The sequence below is a fragment of the Acipenser ruthenus genome, chromosome 1 (genome assembly GCF_902713425.1).
Source record: "Acipenser ruthenus chromosome 1, fAciRut3.2 maternal haplotype, whole genome shotgun sequence".
Lineage (NCBI taxonomy): Eukaryota > Metazoa > Chordata > Actinopteri > Acipenseriformes > Acipenseridae > Acipenser > Acipenser ruthenus.
Window position 1 is genome coordinate 23,412,523 of NC_081189.1, and position 17,114 is coordinate 23,429,636.

Consider the following 17,114-nt stretch of genomic DNA (forward strand, 5'->3'; position numbering starts at 1 on the left):
AATTGCACAGTAGTTACCAAGTAAGAACAAGTAAAATAGGTACTGTAAAAATCGTCGTACAGGTCGCACTGGCGTAAAAGTCACTCCCCCCTTTTTGAGACTTCAATTTTAGGAAAAAAAACTTTTTTGTATTTAAAATACTTTTTTTATTTTTTAAATTGATTTTTCACCCTACATGGTCAACACTGATAAAGAAAGATACACAGGTTTAGTTTCGAAATAACCCATGTTTGCATTCCATTAATCATTTTACAGTGTTGTTTTTTTTCGTTTTTAAACTACTAGAAACTACTAGAAATTTCTAAAATTTAAAAAGTAATAATTAACAGAGCATAAAATCAAGTTATACATCCCACATCACATCTGTATATTAACCTTTATTTTAGCTTATCAAGTACTCAAACAAGTTCAAGAACATATCCTCTTTGCTTTACTGAACATTTCTTTCCAAAACCATACTTAGACAATGGTTCCAGCTGCATGGGCTTTTACAAATTTGCTGTATTAATTCAAATTTAAAAGAAAAATATTAAACAGTGCTGCTTCATCAATTTAAAAAAAGCAAAATAAAACAATAAACTAAACAGTGCACCATCTAATAACCAGTAAACAAAACATCTCAGTGTTGCTTACGGTGCAGTACAATTGCATTCAATTCCCAGCTGTACAAATACATTCATTTTGTTTTGTTAATCAGAACCATAACCATACACATCCTGTACAAGTGTACCACTGCGTTGCACTGACATGTAGAACAAGTTACAGTATGTATTACAGTCATATAAAGTGTTCCATTCAAACATAATGTTTTCTACATCGGGCCATAAACACATTCCTCCTCTATCAGCTCATTTTTCTTTTGCCATTTTAAGTTTGTCTTTGTTTCGTCTCCGGTCATGCACTGTTTTTGCAGCATTGCGATTGCCATGCATTTCGGCAAATTCGAAAGGGGAATCCACCCACTAATCACATACATAATCAAATTGTTCCTTTAAATAGCCCTCTCGTCTACGCCTCCTTGTCAGTTTTTTTGTATGTTTGTTTGGTCTTCCTCCTCTCCTGCCTCCACCTTGCAGCGCGCCTTGTCCAGGGGGAAGGTGACCCAGAGTGCCAGGTGTCCTACCCACTGGCATTAGTTATCATTCAATCTATATACATTACATCATAGTTCGGCCAGCCTATAGGAGCGGCTATTGAACTCCAGTGGACAAGGCCGTGGGCCAAATTATAGTATGTTTCATTATGGGCATGGTCATTTGTCAAATGCAATAAAGAATTGTTAATTTCAAATCTTGTGGATGTCCCCTTTGTGAATACTTTATCCAGTCTCAAAGTCACCTGCATTATTATAGCATTGCAGTTACACCGACCGGAAGAAATTCATAGAGACTGACAGCTATTGTGTTAACAGTGAAGCAGTATAGCTGTGACCTTTTCATAACTTTAACCAAAATTCTTTTTTCTCCACATACGCATACGTCTGGGTCGAGAGGAGGTCAGTCAAGAGTCTGAAATCTTGCGTTTAACATGCAAAATGACTAAGGATATTGAGAGTAACAAATTAAAACTTTTAATTAGAACAGTGGTTTTGTGTTTCTACCTAGCAACGTGACCTGAATGCTGTAGATCCTGAAAAAATAATCTGATTATTGACAGTTAAATTTATGTTTGACATAACCGTGGCTGTAGTAATCCCATTGTGGCACTGATACAGTAGTTTAATATTACACACACACCGGCGCATACGTCTCACCAGTGTATTAGTCGCTCCCCCCTTTTAAGGGCCCTGCAAAAACGCCTAGAAAATCGACTATACGTTTTTTACAGTAATTACCCAGTTATCGCAATGTAATTATGTGACTATTCATGCCCTGTAATCCAAAAAGCTACCAAGGTTACTAATGTAAAGCTCGACAGTAGCAGTGTAATTATTTACTTTAATACCCAGATCACTGTGGGGGCATGACAAGTAAAAGGCCTTGTGAATAGCCTCATGGTTAAACGTTGTTTGAAAGGCTATGCAGACAAGAGTAAGTAACCTGAGTAAGTAACCTGAGTAACTCTATTCCACTCAATCCAAAAGTTCCTGCCGATTGAGATCATTGCAATCCTCGAAATTCTATGCGCCAAGGCTTAAATCTATTGCTGGTCAACCTCTGTTTTTTCTCGCAGAGACTCAAGTAACTGGCAGTATCTCCCAGAATCTGCTACCGTCTGCCTGAGCACTGGGACATACAGTACAGTTGGAAAGTCTGTGCATTTTTAAAAAAAGCAGACCCCCTTTTAAATCTATTTTTGGAATCCTTGTGAAATAAAAAGGCTAGTGCTATATGTATACATGAACACTCTTTAAGTTTATTACAGTAAAAACACAGTAGTCAAATATAGTGAAAGCATGGCAAAACACTACAGCTATTGCCAAAAGTTTTGCATCACTTAGAATTTTAGGATTGAGACATAATTTAAAAACTATATATATATATGAACATAATTTAGATATTTTTTGGTTTAATATCATGTAATCAAAGAAACTACAAAATGATACCGCAAAAGTAATAGTAGTACGGTATTTCATGTTATATTTCGAAATGTCACATTTGTCCATTTTTGTCAGTTTTTCGTTAAGTATATGGAAAGCCAGAAAGCGGTATGTAATTCAATATGTGGAAATACAAAATAACAAAATTCGTCACATAGTACATATGTAAAATACACATGAACTAAATAACATTTTCCAATCTAAAAGCTCCAAGTGAACGACAAACCATTATGAGTACGTCCTTCAAAATGAGTGCAGAGACCACTAGTAAAGACTATAGGAGTGTACTCTAAACCAGGAAAAAGGACAGGAATGGAAAATGTAACCTTTCATTGTGAAAAAGTGGTTGAAGTCGTTGAAATTTCCCAAATAATTCCTTAAATCTTACCTGTTGTGCACTTCCATTGGTTTTCAGATGTTTAGTTTTGAAACCATGGTTTCAGATAGTTTTACACTTGGTAATTTCCTGAGAGATAGACATGGAAACTGAGAAATTTCTTGAATTCAGTGTAGTACCAAGTATCATATTTTAAATTGAAACATGTTTGGTATAACTTCTTTCAAAACCGCATATTTAAGACCTATGTAGTAATGGAAGTACAAAACACAACAAGGCTCATGACATTATTTTGTTACTACAATCGCATTATCATAGTACCTCTCGTGTTTGATCCAATACAGTGTAATTCAGAACCTCGCTTCACAGCTACAGCTCCAGGACTCCGTTGGGGGTGAGCCGATTGCCAGGAGGGTCTTTTCTAGTGAATTCCGTGCCTGTAACCACTCCATCAGCACACTCAGGGTTTTCAAAAACCTCCAGGTAACACATTAGTCTTATTATATGCTTACAATTGAATGACTATATATATATAAAAAAAAATAATAAGTAGACATGATGTAATATCGCTACACGTCTACACTGAAACAGAGGACACATTTAATTTACTTGTACTTAAAAACAGCAAAGTTGTAAAACAAGTTAACCTCAGTCATGCTGCAGCTGCACCTAATGCCAATCTGATTCTAACATAACAGTCGTTTTGGTTTGAAGAGGCAGCAGTCAAAGTAGTTTCTTGCTAGACACTACTGCCCCCTGCTGGGGATTCTTATGCTGTTTTAACCTCTTCCTAGACATGAAACTGACAATACGTCACCCTTATAATGTTCTGAGATGTTAATAGAATGCTACCAGTTCTTTACTGGGAGTTTTCTCTTACAGGGCTATCAGACAAGGATTGGAGTCTCCATTGGCTCAGCTTGTAAAAGCAATGCCACTTGAAGTGCAGGATGAGTCCTGCAAGCATGGTTGAAATCCTCTTCATGCCAAAATATTGATCTTGGCTGGGGATGCCGCATTGGCCTTTACTCCCAACAACCCAAGGAGCCCAGAGACTTTCCAGGCTGGGTCGCTCCAGGGGAATGCCTTTTGATCTTCAGTTCTCCTGATCGGTTAGTGAGTTGCTGTGGTTAGGCGATATTCAAATTGTACATTTCAAATTGAGTTGAAAAACAAAGGTAAATAAAAGCAAAAGGCTATCACCCATAATATGATAGAGAAAGCATGCTGAAGACAAATAGAGGACAGAAAAACATATTCTACTTTTTACTTTTGAAAAAATAGCATATGTATTTTGTCTTGTTCACAGCGTCCATAAACCCTTTATATTATATGTCGATTGGGTACACAATTACTACAGGTCTCTTATGCAAACAGCTCTGTAGAGTGCACTCTCTCACTGTCTGCAGTTACCTGATGTTTGCTTTGTATAGTATATGAAGATTCATGCTAAGCAGTAGGTGTTGCTTGTGTCTTTACTTTCCATTATTTTGAAATACTTGGCAATTGGAAAGGCAACAAAACCTTTAAAGAAACAAACACGTTGTTGTGAGGGACAGTACCAGTCACCCTTCGTAATTGTACAGCATTGTATCGTTTTGGATGGGGAAGGTCACTGATTCTCCCTCACTATCCAAAACCTTGTAATCTTTTTCCATCTTATAATGTACTCTTAAAATGTTGAAGCTGCCAGTAATGGAATGTGTTGCACCGTTTGCACATCAGCACAAGTTCTAATAATAAATACTGTACAGCAAGCCAACTCAATGTGTTTGTTAACGAGAGAACATGTTCAAATATTTCTGTGTTAATTACTAAATGAACTGATGACTGACACTCTTTGTAAACTGAGCCCACAGCTCAGCAGACCTTGTGTTACTTTGTTCCCAAACAAAACCAGGTACTGAAGACAAGAGAGTCCACATAACCCAGCCTGATGGTCCAGTGCACACAGATCCACTAACACATAGCTGCTGTGGCTACACAAAGGCATAGGGGTGGTAGCATGTATTTTTATACATGATAAAGAAATAGTTTAAGTGCAGAAAAGTAACCAATTTGTAAGGGGATAATAGAAATAATGATTTTAATTAATCATCCCGATTTGAATAGGCTGGGCTAACAAACAAACACATCTCACTCTTTCATGATAAATATTCATTGAACACTATAGGAATTTACTTTAGATAAGCTAAATGCTTGAAATAGTGAACCATGTCTGCTTGGAATCTGATAGGGATGTATTGCCACAATAACATGTGTTCACCTGATAAATGACAAGTCTTTGATTTTACAAACTGAAAAGGGGTCACATATTCCATTGGAACAAACTATTACAGTAGTGTTCACTGCCTTATCAACTATTTTCAGAGCTACCCTTGTTAAATGGGGCACTGGGCACTAAAATCTGAGGGCCAACACGGAAAAGACATCTGTTCTATAGAAATAAAAAAGAACAGCCACAAAGCTAACCAAGGCGGGAAACTAAATGGAAAATAAGATTTCATTATTTACACAGCTCTGGAGAATATGTCAGAAAATACTGCAGTCGATGTTCGATTAAATCCATCCCTATGTGGAGCGTATGAGCTACACAGACGTTACAGCATAGCTGTGTTATACAAATGAAAAATTTTATTTTTCCATCAATATTCTGACATTGGCTTGGTTTACATGCAAATGTTGGTAGTATTCAAATTACCTCATATAAAAAAATGGGAGGGTATGTTTAAATGTTATGTCAGTGTTCCAATAATAATAATAATAATAATAATAATAATAATAATAATCTGAATCAGAATTTCACAGGTTGAGTGAAAGGCTTTCACCACTAGGATGTTGTTATATGGTATTTTTTGTTTTTGGGGATCCAGTATACCAGTAGACCATTTTTAACATTGCTTATAAAAGAACAACATTATTTTAGGAGTCATCTGCAATTGGCAATAATTTAAAATATTGAATAAATGGTGTGATGTTAAAAAAATGAAGGAGGTCTCTAAACCATCTGTATGCTTTTTTATTATTAATATTATTTTAATATTATTATTATTTAATATCATTATTTTTTCAACTTGGTCAAAGCAACTTGCCATCTACTTTCAGCAGATCTCAGTTGTTAATAAAGAATTCCTTGGTTACAGTAGAATGTTACGTGAGGTTATGTCCCAAACAGGATTTTCATTGATGAAGCCTCGTGAACATGATGCACAGCTTTCAAACTTTTTGCCTTAAGTCTTTAGCCAATTTGCCCACCCTTTTTAGCCGTGCACTTCCTATAGCGACTTACAATTGTAAGTCGCCCTGGAGAAGGGCGTCTGCTAAGAAATAAATAATAATAATAATAATAATAATAATAATAATAATAATAATAATAATAATAATAATAATAATAATAATAATGTGCATGATTTGTGCTGTTATGTCACATTCTCATGACAATGGAGAGAGAATTTGGAGTTTCAAAACTGCATGGAAACCAAGCCATTGTTACATTATTTTAAATACATATTACATTAAAATAAATAAAAACAGGAGAAAATGTTAGAGATAACTCAATTTATGTCCTGTTAGAGAGGGACAGATACACTGATCATTTGATTGACAGATAGGCATAACTTAATTTTGATAGACAAAATACTCATTATTTTAAATAAAATAGGCATGAATTTATAACATATTTAGAGTACATCTGTTGAAATAAAGATATCAAGATTAACACAAGAGGCTCCACAAAAAGTACCTTAATGAGTTGTTTTACAATCAATGGTGAATAGTTACTGTAGGCACCTCTATCAATGTAGACTGTGAATAGTTACTGTAGGCACCTCTATCAATGTAGACTGTGAATAGTTACTGTAGGCACCTCTATCAATGTAGACTGTGAATAGTTACTGTAGGTACCTCTATCAATGTAGACTGTGAATAGTTACTGTAGGCACCTCTATCAATGTAGACTGTGAATAGTTACTGTAGGCACCTCTATCAATGTAGACTGTGAATAGTTACTGTAGGTACCTCTACCAATGTAGACTGTGAATAGTTACTGTAGGTACCTCTATCAATGTAGACTGTGAATAGTTACTGTAGGCACCTCTATCAATGTAGACTGTGAATAGTTACTGTAGGTACCTCTACCAATGTAGACTGTGAATAGTTACTGTAGGTACCTCTATCAATGTAGACTGTGAATAGTTACTGTAGGTACCTCTATCAATGTAGACTGTGAATAGTTACTGTAGGCACCTCTATCAATGTAGACTGTGAATAGTTACTGTAGGTACCTCTATCAATGTAGACTGAATAGTTACTGTAGGCAGTGGCACCTCTATAAATGTGGACTGTGAATAGTTACTGTAGGCACCTGCAGACTGTGAATAGTTACTGTAGGTACCTCTATCAATGCAGACTGTGAATAGTTACTGTAGGCACCTCTATCAATGTAGACTGTGAATAGTTACTGTAGGTACCTCTATCAATGTAGACTGTGAATAGTTACTGTAGGCACCTCTATCAATGCAGACTGTGAATAGTTACTGTAGGCACCTCTATCAATGTAGACTGTGAATAGTTACTGTAGGTACCTCTATCAATGTAGACTGAATAGTTACTGTAGGCAGTGGCACCTCTATAAATGTGGACTGTGAATAGTTACTGTAGGCACCTGCAGACTGTGAATAGTTACTGTAGGTACCTCTATCAATGCAGACTGTGAATAGTTACTGTAGGTACCTCTATCAATGTAGACTGTGAATAATTACTGTAGGCACCTCTATCAATGTAGACTGTGAATAGTTACTGTAGGTACCTCTATCAATGTAGACTGTGAATAGTTACTGTAGGTACCTCTATCAATGTAGACTGTGAATAGTTACTGTAGGCACCTCTATCAATGCAGACTGTGAATAGTTACTGTAGGCACCTCTATCAATGTAGACTGTGAATAGTTACTGTAGGTACCTCTATCAATGTAGACTGAATAGTTACTGTAGGCAGTGGCACCTCTATAAATGTAGACTGTGAACAGTTACAGTAGGCACCTCTATCAATGCAGACTGTGAATAGTTACTGTAGGCACCTCTATCAATGTAGACTGTGAATAGTTACTGTAGGCAGTGGCACCTCTATAAATGTAGACTGTGAACAGTTACTGTAGGCACCTCTTTTCCTACAACATTACATTTTTACCACAGAGAAACTCTACAGTTCTGAAGCGTATTACCATTTAACAACACTGATGCGATTACACAAAACACACTGGCACACCTTTCACAAGAAAGATGTACATGCTCTATACCCTGAACCTGGAGCCGCTTCCTTTTCTCACCCATGATGATCTTGTTAGACCTTGGAAAGCAGCCCTGACTCAGGAGCACTCGCCTTGATAATATTCTGAATCTCTTTGAATTTGGGGTGGTCTTTGTCAGACACAAGCTGCAGAAGTATAGATTCACTCGTGGTCACTATTATCCCAATGCGAGCTAGACGCTATAGAAAAGAAGAGAAAGACAAAGGTTCAATAAAGGGATGCCTTGTACGGCACGCATTATCCGTTCGTATAATCAAAATCATTTCATCAAAACGTGATTGATTGATGTATGTTAAAGTGGTACCCCCATAACTGTAATTAACAGGAAGCTAGGCTTTGACATTGATCCTCCATCAAGTAAAAATCATGTAATCATCCTAGGCCTATGGTCCTGTTGGAGCTTATCAAAGGGCTGGATTTATGCTGGCTACCACACCCTGTAGTATAAGACACAGAGCTTGGCTTTGACGTCATTTCCTTTGTGAACAAAAGCATTTCAAGGTCTTTCACAAACTCAACCTATTTTGGTTCATTCTTCCCAGAAGCATAATTTTAAATATGTCTATTTTAAACTACAGTTTATCTATCATTTACACCCCCAACAACCAAAATGCCTCTATTTTCAATTGCCTCTATTTTTCTGAGGTCTACCCATAACCATAACTAATCATTTTGAACTTCTATCTGCTCTATAAAGTATTCTATGACGCTGACATCTCAGTGAACTTCACCGCTTAAGAAACCTACATTATATCCTCCTTGGTAGTAGACCAGAGGAGGAACCTTATAGGACTTTTGTTTTTCTGTTTTTATTCATTTTATTTTGAACTGCTTTTTTTTTTTTTTTTCTTTTCGAGTTTTATGAATTTTTTTTTCCGGCTTTCACTTTTTATATACTGTATGAAAATATTGTTTTCGGTTGCTTTCCAAAATTCTTGGACGTTTTTTTCTGTCACAATATGTATAGTAACTCGACAGTACTTACACACTTCAATAGTACCTTCTTTCCTTTGCTGTCTTACACAATGAAATCCTTATGGTCACTGGCATATTTTTCAGTTTTTTTTTTGTGTGTTTAGGCTTTTTTTTTCATTTCTGTTTTAAATTCCATGAGCGTGTAAATACTCCCTCTCAAACTTTGATATAGCTTTAAATCTTGCGAGCAGGAACAATTCTCTGTTTCTAATTGTCATCTTGTTTTAAATTGTGCAAGCTTGTTACAATCCTCCAATAGATATGTAGGCATTTGCTGCCACTCAGTAGTTGGGGTGGGTTTAAAGTATTCAGAACGAATCAATGCGAGATTCAAGTCAGGAAGGAGGGACATTGCACAACTGCACTGGGAAAGATTTTTTAATTTTGTTTTGTAGGTTATTTTAATTATTCTTTTCACAGGGAACGATGTCAAGTCAACCAGAATTAAGTAAACATTTCCAGTGTTTTTCCAGTGTATATTGGATATCCACCGATTTCATTTTTTTTGTATCGGGGGTGTTTAATCATTTTTTTATCAGTTAAAACCGAAAATCAGAATCCCTGCTTATACACCATGGCACTGAATATTTAGTGCCTCTTTGAGGTGGGCTCGTATGCTATCAAATCAGACATTTTGCCAAGAAAGACAACTCTCGCAGCACCTGGTCCATGGTCTAGGGTTTAAAATAGCAGTTAGGTAAGGGCACATAAAGGCACATTGAACAGTGTATCTGACGTCATGATATGGCATATTAAACTGTTGAAATTACCTCCAATGCAAACACTCTGTCCATCATGCTTCTGGAAGAGGTTGAATCGGCTACTATGTGAACTTCCAACCCCCTTCCAATCAAATCCAGTGCTGTTTGCTGGATACATACATGGGTCTGGGAAAAAGAAAAATCTATCTATTTTTTTATTTTCCAACATTAAACACCTAAATAATATTTAAATTGTTATCATTTTAAACTGAAAATGTGTATTTTGTTTTATTTGCATATGTATATTTGTACACTCCATTGGCATTAATGAGCATTTTATACTGTTCACTTTAAAAGTTAAAATGACGTCATTTTAATCCTGTTGAAATAACAGTTAGTGTAGTTTGCCCAGCTAAACACTCGTGTATATACTGTAATTAAAAATACAATTACTTTTTTCTGTTGCTTTTATTTAAGCAAGTACTAAGTTTCTTTTTTGTTATGCTTTTTTTATTCCACTTACTGTTGCATATATATATATATATATATGAATAAAATTGCACAGAAAGCAACATACTTCAACCCCAAACAAGACAACACTGCGGACTCCTGGAATTTCTGCAAGTGCTGCTTCAACTTCAGGCAAAACCATAGAAAATTTGGTCTTGGGGATCACAAGCTTCACCCCTGTTAGGTCTAGTTCTTGAACTGTGCTCCCCAATCCTTTAGGATACTGTTCAGAAACAATAACTGGAATTCCCAATATGCGAGCCCCTTGAAGCTGTAAAAAACAAACAAAAAAAAAACCTAGAAACAGTATTCAGAATGGCAAAACAGTATTCAGTTTTCATAATTGTATATGTTTCATATTTTCATATGGCACAGCAGATGTTGGAGTCAAAGGACCAAGTCAATCTGTTTACTTTTATTCAGGTCTGGCAGGAACGCAGGCTGGAGGAAAATGTCTTTTCCAGCATAAACAATCAAACAAACAGGTTTTTCATCTGCTGCATGTTTAATGCTATCATGTACAGTAGTTTTCAGCACAGTGGGGCCAGGAATTATAAAACATATAACTGTGTAGCAACTGCTGCACAAGCAAGCAAATTGGTAATGAGTTGATGACCTGAATAATACCGTTTTCACACTGGCACTTCACAGCGCTGTTGAGGGCGCATGGAAGCAAAACTTGCAAACTTTTTTTTTTTTTTTTTCACACTCACCTTAATGCGTCTTTGAGTGCGACTGACGACTGGACTGGACTAACTACTTCACCTCCAGGGCAGTTTCCAGTCTGCATTCATTACTACCAGCAGAATTTCACCCTACATTAGCGTGAGTAAACAAACTACGCCACATTAAAAAATAATGGCACATCCTTTTTTTTTTATTGCACATATGTCATGCATGTAAAGATGTGCTTTCACGTGCAGATCAAAGCACTGCACTCAACTCCAGATTTAGTGTGTCTACACTGAAGAAAAACTAAACTGCATCAAACCTGGGACTAGTGTCTCGTGTGAACATAACAGCCACATTAACTTCTCCCAGATATTACTACCAGATTCAACCGCTGGATTCACTGTGCTCAAGTGTGAAAACAGTAGTAATAAGAGGAAAAACAGAGTTCACAGAAAATAAAGGTATATGTTAATCAGGCAAGCTGTAGAACTGTGGGGCTTCTGGTTTATGCAGGGTTAGAAACTATCAATATTGTGCTACTAGTCCATAGGACTAGTACCTTTTGAAACTTGCTAGTTCTGATGTAAACTTACTAGTCCTTATGTGAAGTGATTAAGTTGGAATCAACAACAACAGTTGGGGGTCCCTAAAAATAAGCTTAGATTATATTTTGCTAAAAAATAAACACAGTTATACATTCAGAGAGCATTATTTCTGCATGCTTATTCAGCACTGCTACACCCCGTTAGAAAATTGACTTTCATGCATTTTTTTAAAGCAAGACTGAACGTGAGAGTATATGTGTACATTTGTTTTAAGTACTCGCCCAGAGGACTACCGAGACACAGACATCCACTAGTCCTCATCAGATTGAATTCGCCTTGGGCAAGCGGGAGTTTCTAACCCTGTTTATGCTGCAAACAATGACAGCAAAGCTGCTTGGCAGGGATCAACACAATAAGTGAAAAGGATTGTCTGGCCTTTGATGTTCAGAACAAGCAAAACGCTTACCAGTCGTTGCCCGACACTTATAATATCCCCAAAGTATTTGATAGCTGGTCTGAATCTTTCCTGCATATCACAGCAAAAAAATACAGTGGTTGCTGGCGTGAGATTCCCAAGTGTAGTCATCTGCAGACAGTTAAAGAAAACAAAGCATTGCATTATTCTTTAGGGTAGCATTTGATTGATCCTAACATACAATGCAAACATACATCCTGAATTTAGATAGCAGTGTTATAACAATTATTAAATAAATACAAACCAATTTAAAATGTCACATACACCCAAATCATTAAACACACCTGTTTTTAAACCCAGTTTAGCAATATATGGGCTTTGTTTGCAGATAGTAGGCAGGTATTCACTTTGCTCACAATGTGTCACTCAGGAACACATTCACATTGTAAATGTGACCCTTTTATGAAAATGATTATCTTGCTTTTCCTTTGATTATATGTACGTTAAATAAAATGCATTTTAGAAATAGAATTAAACTAAATTGAGCCAGATAAAATCATTCCAGGTATCTTGCTAAACCTGGAATAAATCTGCTGTAGATGGACCAATATACTGCAATATGCTCAATTATTAAATTGCAGCCAGTATGCTTTTTTTCAATAGAGCATGAAACAAGGTTTTCTCATTTGGTTTGTATGACTATAGCCTGCATGACCACAGAAAGTGGGTAATGAAATAATGTTGTGTGGATTACAGGGGTTGTGGGAAATGCATGAACAGCACAATCACATAATCCTTTAAAGCAGTTCATCCTGAACCAACTGTCAAATGTAACTAATTAAACATGATCATATCCGACTCAATCAATAATCAAATACATTTGCACATATAATACTTATAAAGAAAAATCAAAAGGCACAATCATAGCCAAATCAAGGGCCAGCATCCTCAATCAAATATGAATACACTATAATTAAAAGAGGTACAGTAGGATGTCTCCATGCCATTCTATAGCAGTCGGTACTGTCTCTATGAAAAGAAAAACAATTCTCAATAGATGTCTTACAATAAATTAAGTATAGAATGAATGTAGCCTGCCAAGATTACACATCCCCTGAAAATATACGGCAAGTTGTGAAAAAAGATCCACCTATTGTATTCTTGTATCATTTTCGTACTGATTTCAACAGGTACCCATCATTAATCCCATTCAACACTGCACAGGGAAGGTCTCGAGTCAACTGGCACCGTCAGAATGTACAGCGACACAGGCTGTACTTTACGTAGAGCTATATAATAAAACATTTTACTGTTACCTATTCTTTCATAAATAACAAAATATATGTAACACCTGTTACATCGGGTAAAACAATTGCCATTAAGTGTAATATTAAAAGCCTGTAGATGTGCTACAGTACGTGTAAACCAATGTTCTTAGTTATCCTAGCAAATATGATATCTGTTTCATTGTTAATTTACATTGTTAAGTAAAACTTACTGTCATTTGCAGAGGGACCAGTCGTAGTTTGCATTTTTCAGCCACTGCAAAGCTTTTGGGTAAATCAATGTACTGCCCCCATTCTTCTGAAAAAAGCTGAATAACAAACTTCCGGTGAATGTCGATTTGATCACCATACAGGGACAAAAACTTCTGGATCAGAACCTCGTAACCCGAACCGACAGGCAATGATGAGGGCCGAGAGAAGACGGAAAAGGAAAATAAGATCGGGAAGTGATTGTTGTTGCTGTGCTGTTGTAGTTCCGCCATGATGTTCTGTCTAGTGTTACAAAAAGAAAAAAAGGTGGAGTGAGCTGAAGACAGGTCGTTCCTAGCAGCAGCGTTGCAAGATTAGGGGGCGGTGCTGGCGGGGGTGCATGTGGAGAAACGCGGGGGGAAATATTTTCTAACTTTTTGAACACAACGTTTAATTAATTTTGTAATTCACAGTTTAGATAAACATTGCGGTATTGTTACATTAGGGAATCGATTATCCATTTCTAGAAACGCACAATCCAAAGCTTTAAAAAAAAACACCTTACTGCCATTTAAACATATTTGACAGTTGTGATGTATAAAACAAAACAAATAGTCAGTTGTGGAATTGCAAAAAAAATCACTGGGGTAACCCTAGGGTGGATGTTTATTGCCGTGTGACGTGAAAATGCTAGGGGTGGAGACACCCCGATTTAAGATTTGTGAAGTGCTTATAGAGAAGATTCAAAGGCACTTCTTTATAACGTTACTCTGATACAAAGCAATGACAAGTTTAAAGGCAACGCAGTAAATATGTCAAGAAAAAAATAAAATAATTTTGTTTTAAATTTCTACGTTAATATAGAAAAAATATAGAAAGAAACATAGTTTTCTTTATACAAATACTGATCAAAATGCTTAACATTGTTCACTAGTTAAACGAGGCAGTCTAAAATACAATTTTCAGTTTGCAGTCTCGTTTGAAGGCGTGAACTGAATCCCAAGTTGCTCTTTTTAACATTTAAAACATACAAATTAATAATTAAAACAAATGTAACAAAGTGCCAGGCAGTGTGTGTTATAGAACTGTACACTTGCCAGTCAGTTCAAATTGTCCTGTCTGTCGCATTAAAGGAGAGACCATAGACCCTTGGTGTCAAGTTCCTCATGCTCCCTCTCCTCGTAAGCTTTGTGTTCTGAACTCCTTTTTCACTGTAACAACCAAGCTCTGACAGAACTCAATGGCTGGCTCTTGGGATACCAAGAGAGTTCCTAATTGGTGTGAGAATGTTATTCATTGAGCTGAAGCCTCTCTCACACTCAGCTGTGGAAACTGCTAGTCTCTAGTGTTTTGATGAGCCCTACCATGTCTGCTGGGACTTTCTTTCCTCTATTGTACCTTGTACTCTCTGAATCTTCCAACAATCTGTTTTTCTGGCAAATTTCCTGCATAGTGAGATCACCTCACTTTCACCGTACAGAACGTCAAGGTCATCTGGCCAGTATCGGGGGTATAGTCTTGCAAGCTGCAAGCAGCACCTCATTCAGAAACGTTTCCAAGTGACGTTGATGAAACACGAGATGATGATGTTGTCATTAGTCTGCTCTTCAGTGAGATTGTTTTTAAATCAATACACAAACCTCTCACTCAAGTAATTTACATCAAATCTGTGATTTAAAAAAAAAACACAAACATGTTACGAATTACTGGAAAATGTAAAATGAATGGTCAATACTCATCAGTGTGGGCAGCAGTGTGGTGTAGTGGTTAGGGCTTTGGACTCTTGACTGGAGGGTTGTGGGATCAATCCCAGGTGGAGGACACTGCTGCTGTACCCTTGAGCAAGGTACTTTACCTAGATTGCTCCAGTAAAAACCCAACTGTATAAATGGGTAATTGTATGTAAAAATAATGTGATATCTTGTAACATTTGTAAGTCGCCCTGGATAAGGGGGTCTGCTAAGAAATAAAATAAAAAATAAATATTGTGGTTGCACAGTGGTGCTGTCCTGCAGGATTAACCAGAGTCCCAGCCATATAAAACAAACCACATTTATTTCATTTGCTTTAATGCTTGCTATTCTGTCTTTTATAACTTGCTTATGCATTGTTCAGTTATGTGACAGTATATGTTAATTGTAGCATGTCACTTATAATGTACTGTGAGAGCCCTGTCACCTCCCAATAAAGACAACACAGCTCAACACAATTTAAGGCCAAATTTGTATTAAATTAAATACAATTAAATTAACATAAACCCTAAAACTCAACTATACACAGAAATACAATTATATATCGGTTTACCATATACCAGTGAAGCAGCTTCAGCCTTGTAGTTCAGCTGCCTAATTTCACCACCTTTGGAGTGCAGTATTGTCTGAGATAAATTATTGTGCATGGCACTGATATTACTGTAATGGATGAGACGGTGATGTCATTTTCATTTATTAACCACATACTTACCTTCAATCGTAAATAAGGTCCATGAAATTGCAGGCTAGGGGATAGAATGGTACCGCACCAATTAATGATATTAAATCAATCTAATGTTTTGCAATGTTTTTATTTCAATCACAGTATATTTAAGATCTTTCATATTGGACCTGCCGATGCTAATGCTGACTGAAATCTGCAAAATCCTTCATGGGTTTCTAAAATTATAATTATGATCTAAAAAAAACAACAAAAAATCACTATTTAGTAAATTAAGTATATTATATGTAAATAATTCCAGTTTATCATGCAAATAGTTTTCACAGATCATTAACAATAACATGGTTTTTTTTTTATTGAAGAAATTAAATTGTTAGTTTTTCAATTTATTTTAATAAAAACAAGGATCCTTAAATTACATTATAGAGATTTATAATCCTAGTAGTATTCAAAATGCCACATTTAGCAAAAGCCAATGTACAATGCATAGTCATATACTATTTGTGATATTTCTATAGCTTTATTCTAATATATGTTCCCTTAATCTATTATAAATAACATGAGCTCATAATAAACATTGGGACATATTTAGATGTTTACCTCAGGATCTAACAGATCTAGGAGTAACTTAGTATTCTGAGGATTCATCTCCATCTTCAAGGCACTCTTGATATTATCATAAAGAGCAATTGTCTGTAGCACAAAAAAAAAAAAAAAAACATTCAATGTTAGCACCGCCAACATTATCTACCATCAACATCAAGAACATAATAAAATGTGCATGCCTCTTTTTAATCAGAAACTGACATCCTCGCTTTCAGTGCCTCTTTCAATTTTGGCATATAGCCAGGATTCAATAACAGAAGCATCCTGTTTGGTTTTATTTTTCCACCGATTATGTCATGTTCCAATTCCTGCTTGGTCGAGGAGATCAAAATCTTTTTTTTTTTTTTTTTTTTTTTTTTTTTCCAGCAGTGCATAGCTCCAATAAACAAAGTTAATATGTTATTGTTTACATGTTATGATATATTGTACTTTTTAAAAAAAAGTATGTATGTATTAACACTTTTATTAAGGACATTTACTCAATGAAATTATGAGTTCCAGTTTTATGAGGTAAAATTATTGTGATCTAAAAAAGCTATCGAATCGTGTCTAATAAAACTACATTCCATTTTTAAATGTTATACTTGCCTTAATTTCC

The 17,114-nt window shown here is 36.0% G+C and overlaps 1 protein-coding gene and 1 long non-coding RNA gene across 4 annotated transcripts; both read right to left on the reverse strand.

Moving 5' to 3' along the window:
- Positions 1-6,419: 6,419 nt before the first annotated feature.
- Positions 6,420-13,842, reverse strand: LOC117408716 (isochorismatase domain-containing protein 1). 3 transcript variants are annotated; one of them, XR_009328446.1, is made up of 6 exons: positions 13,501-13,842; positions 12,054-12,173; positions 10,438-10,641; positions 9,930-10,046; positions 7,916-8,363; positions 6,420-7,835 (listed from the first exon to the last, which is right to left on the reverse strand). XR_009328446.1 is itself a non-coding variant. In XM_034013965.3 (5 exons), the coding sequence occupies exons 1-5, from the start codon at positions 13,768-13,770 to the stop codon at positions 8,217-8,219; spliced, it is 858 nt and encodes a 285-aa protein (XP_033869856.3). In that variant the 5' UTR covers positions 13,771-13,842; the 3' UTR covers positions 6,420-8,216. The 3 variants fall into 3 exon arrangements, 1 of the variants encoding a protein (XP_033869856.3); XR_009328447.1 differs by having other exon boundaries at positions 6,420-6,665; positions 7,122-8,363; XM_034013965.3 differs by having other exon boundaries at positions 6,420-8,363.
- Positions 13,843-16,024: 2,182 nt separating this feature from the next.
- On the reverse strand, positions 16,025-16,857 carry LOC131740216 (uncharacterized). The gene is made up of 2 exons (XR_009330850.1): positions 16,511-16,857; positions 16,025-16,147 (listed from the first exon to the last, which is right to left on the reverse strand). It is a non-coding gene; the product is annotated as an uncharacterized LOC131740216 (long non-coding RNA).
- Positions 16,858-17,114: the final 257 nt, after the last annotated feature.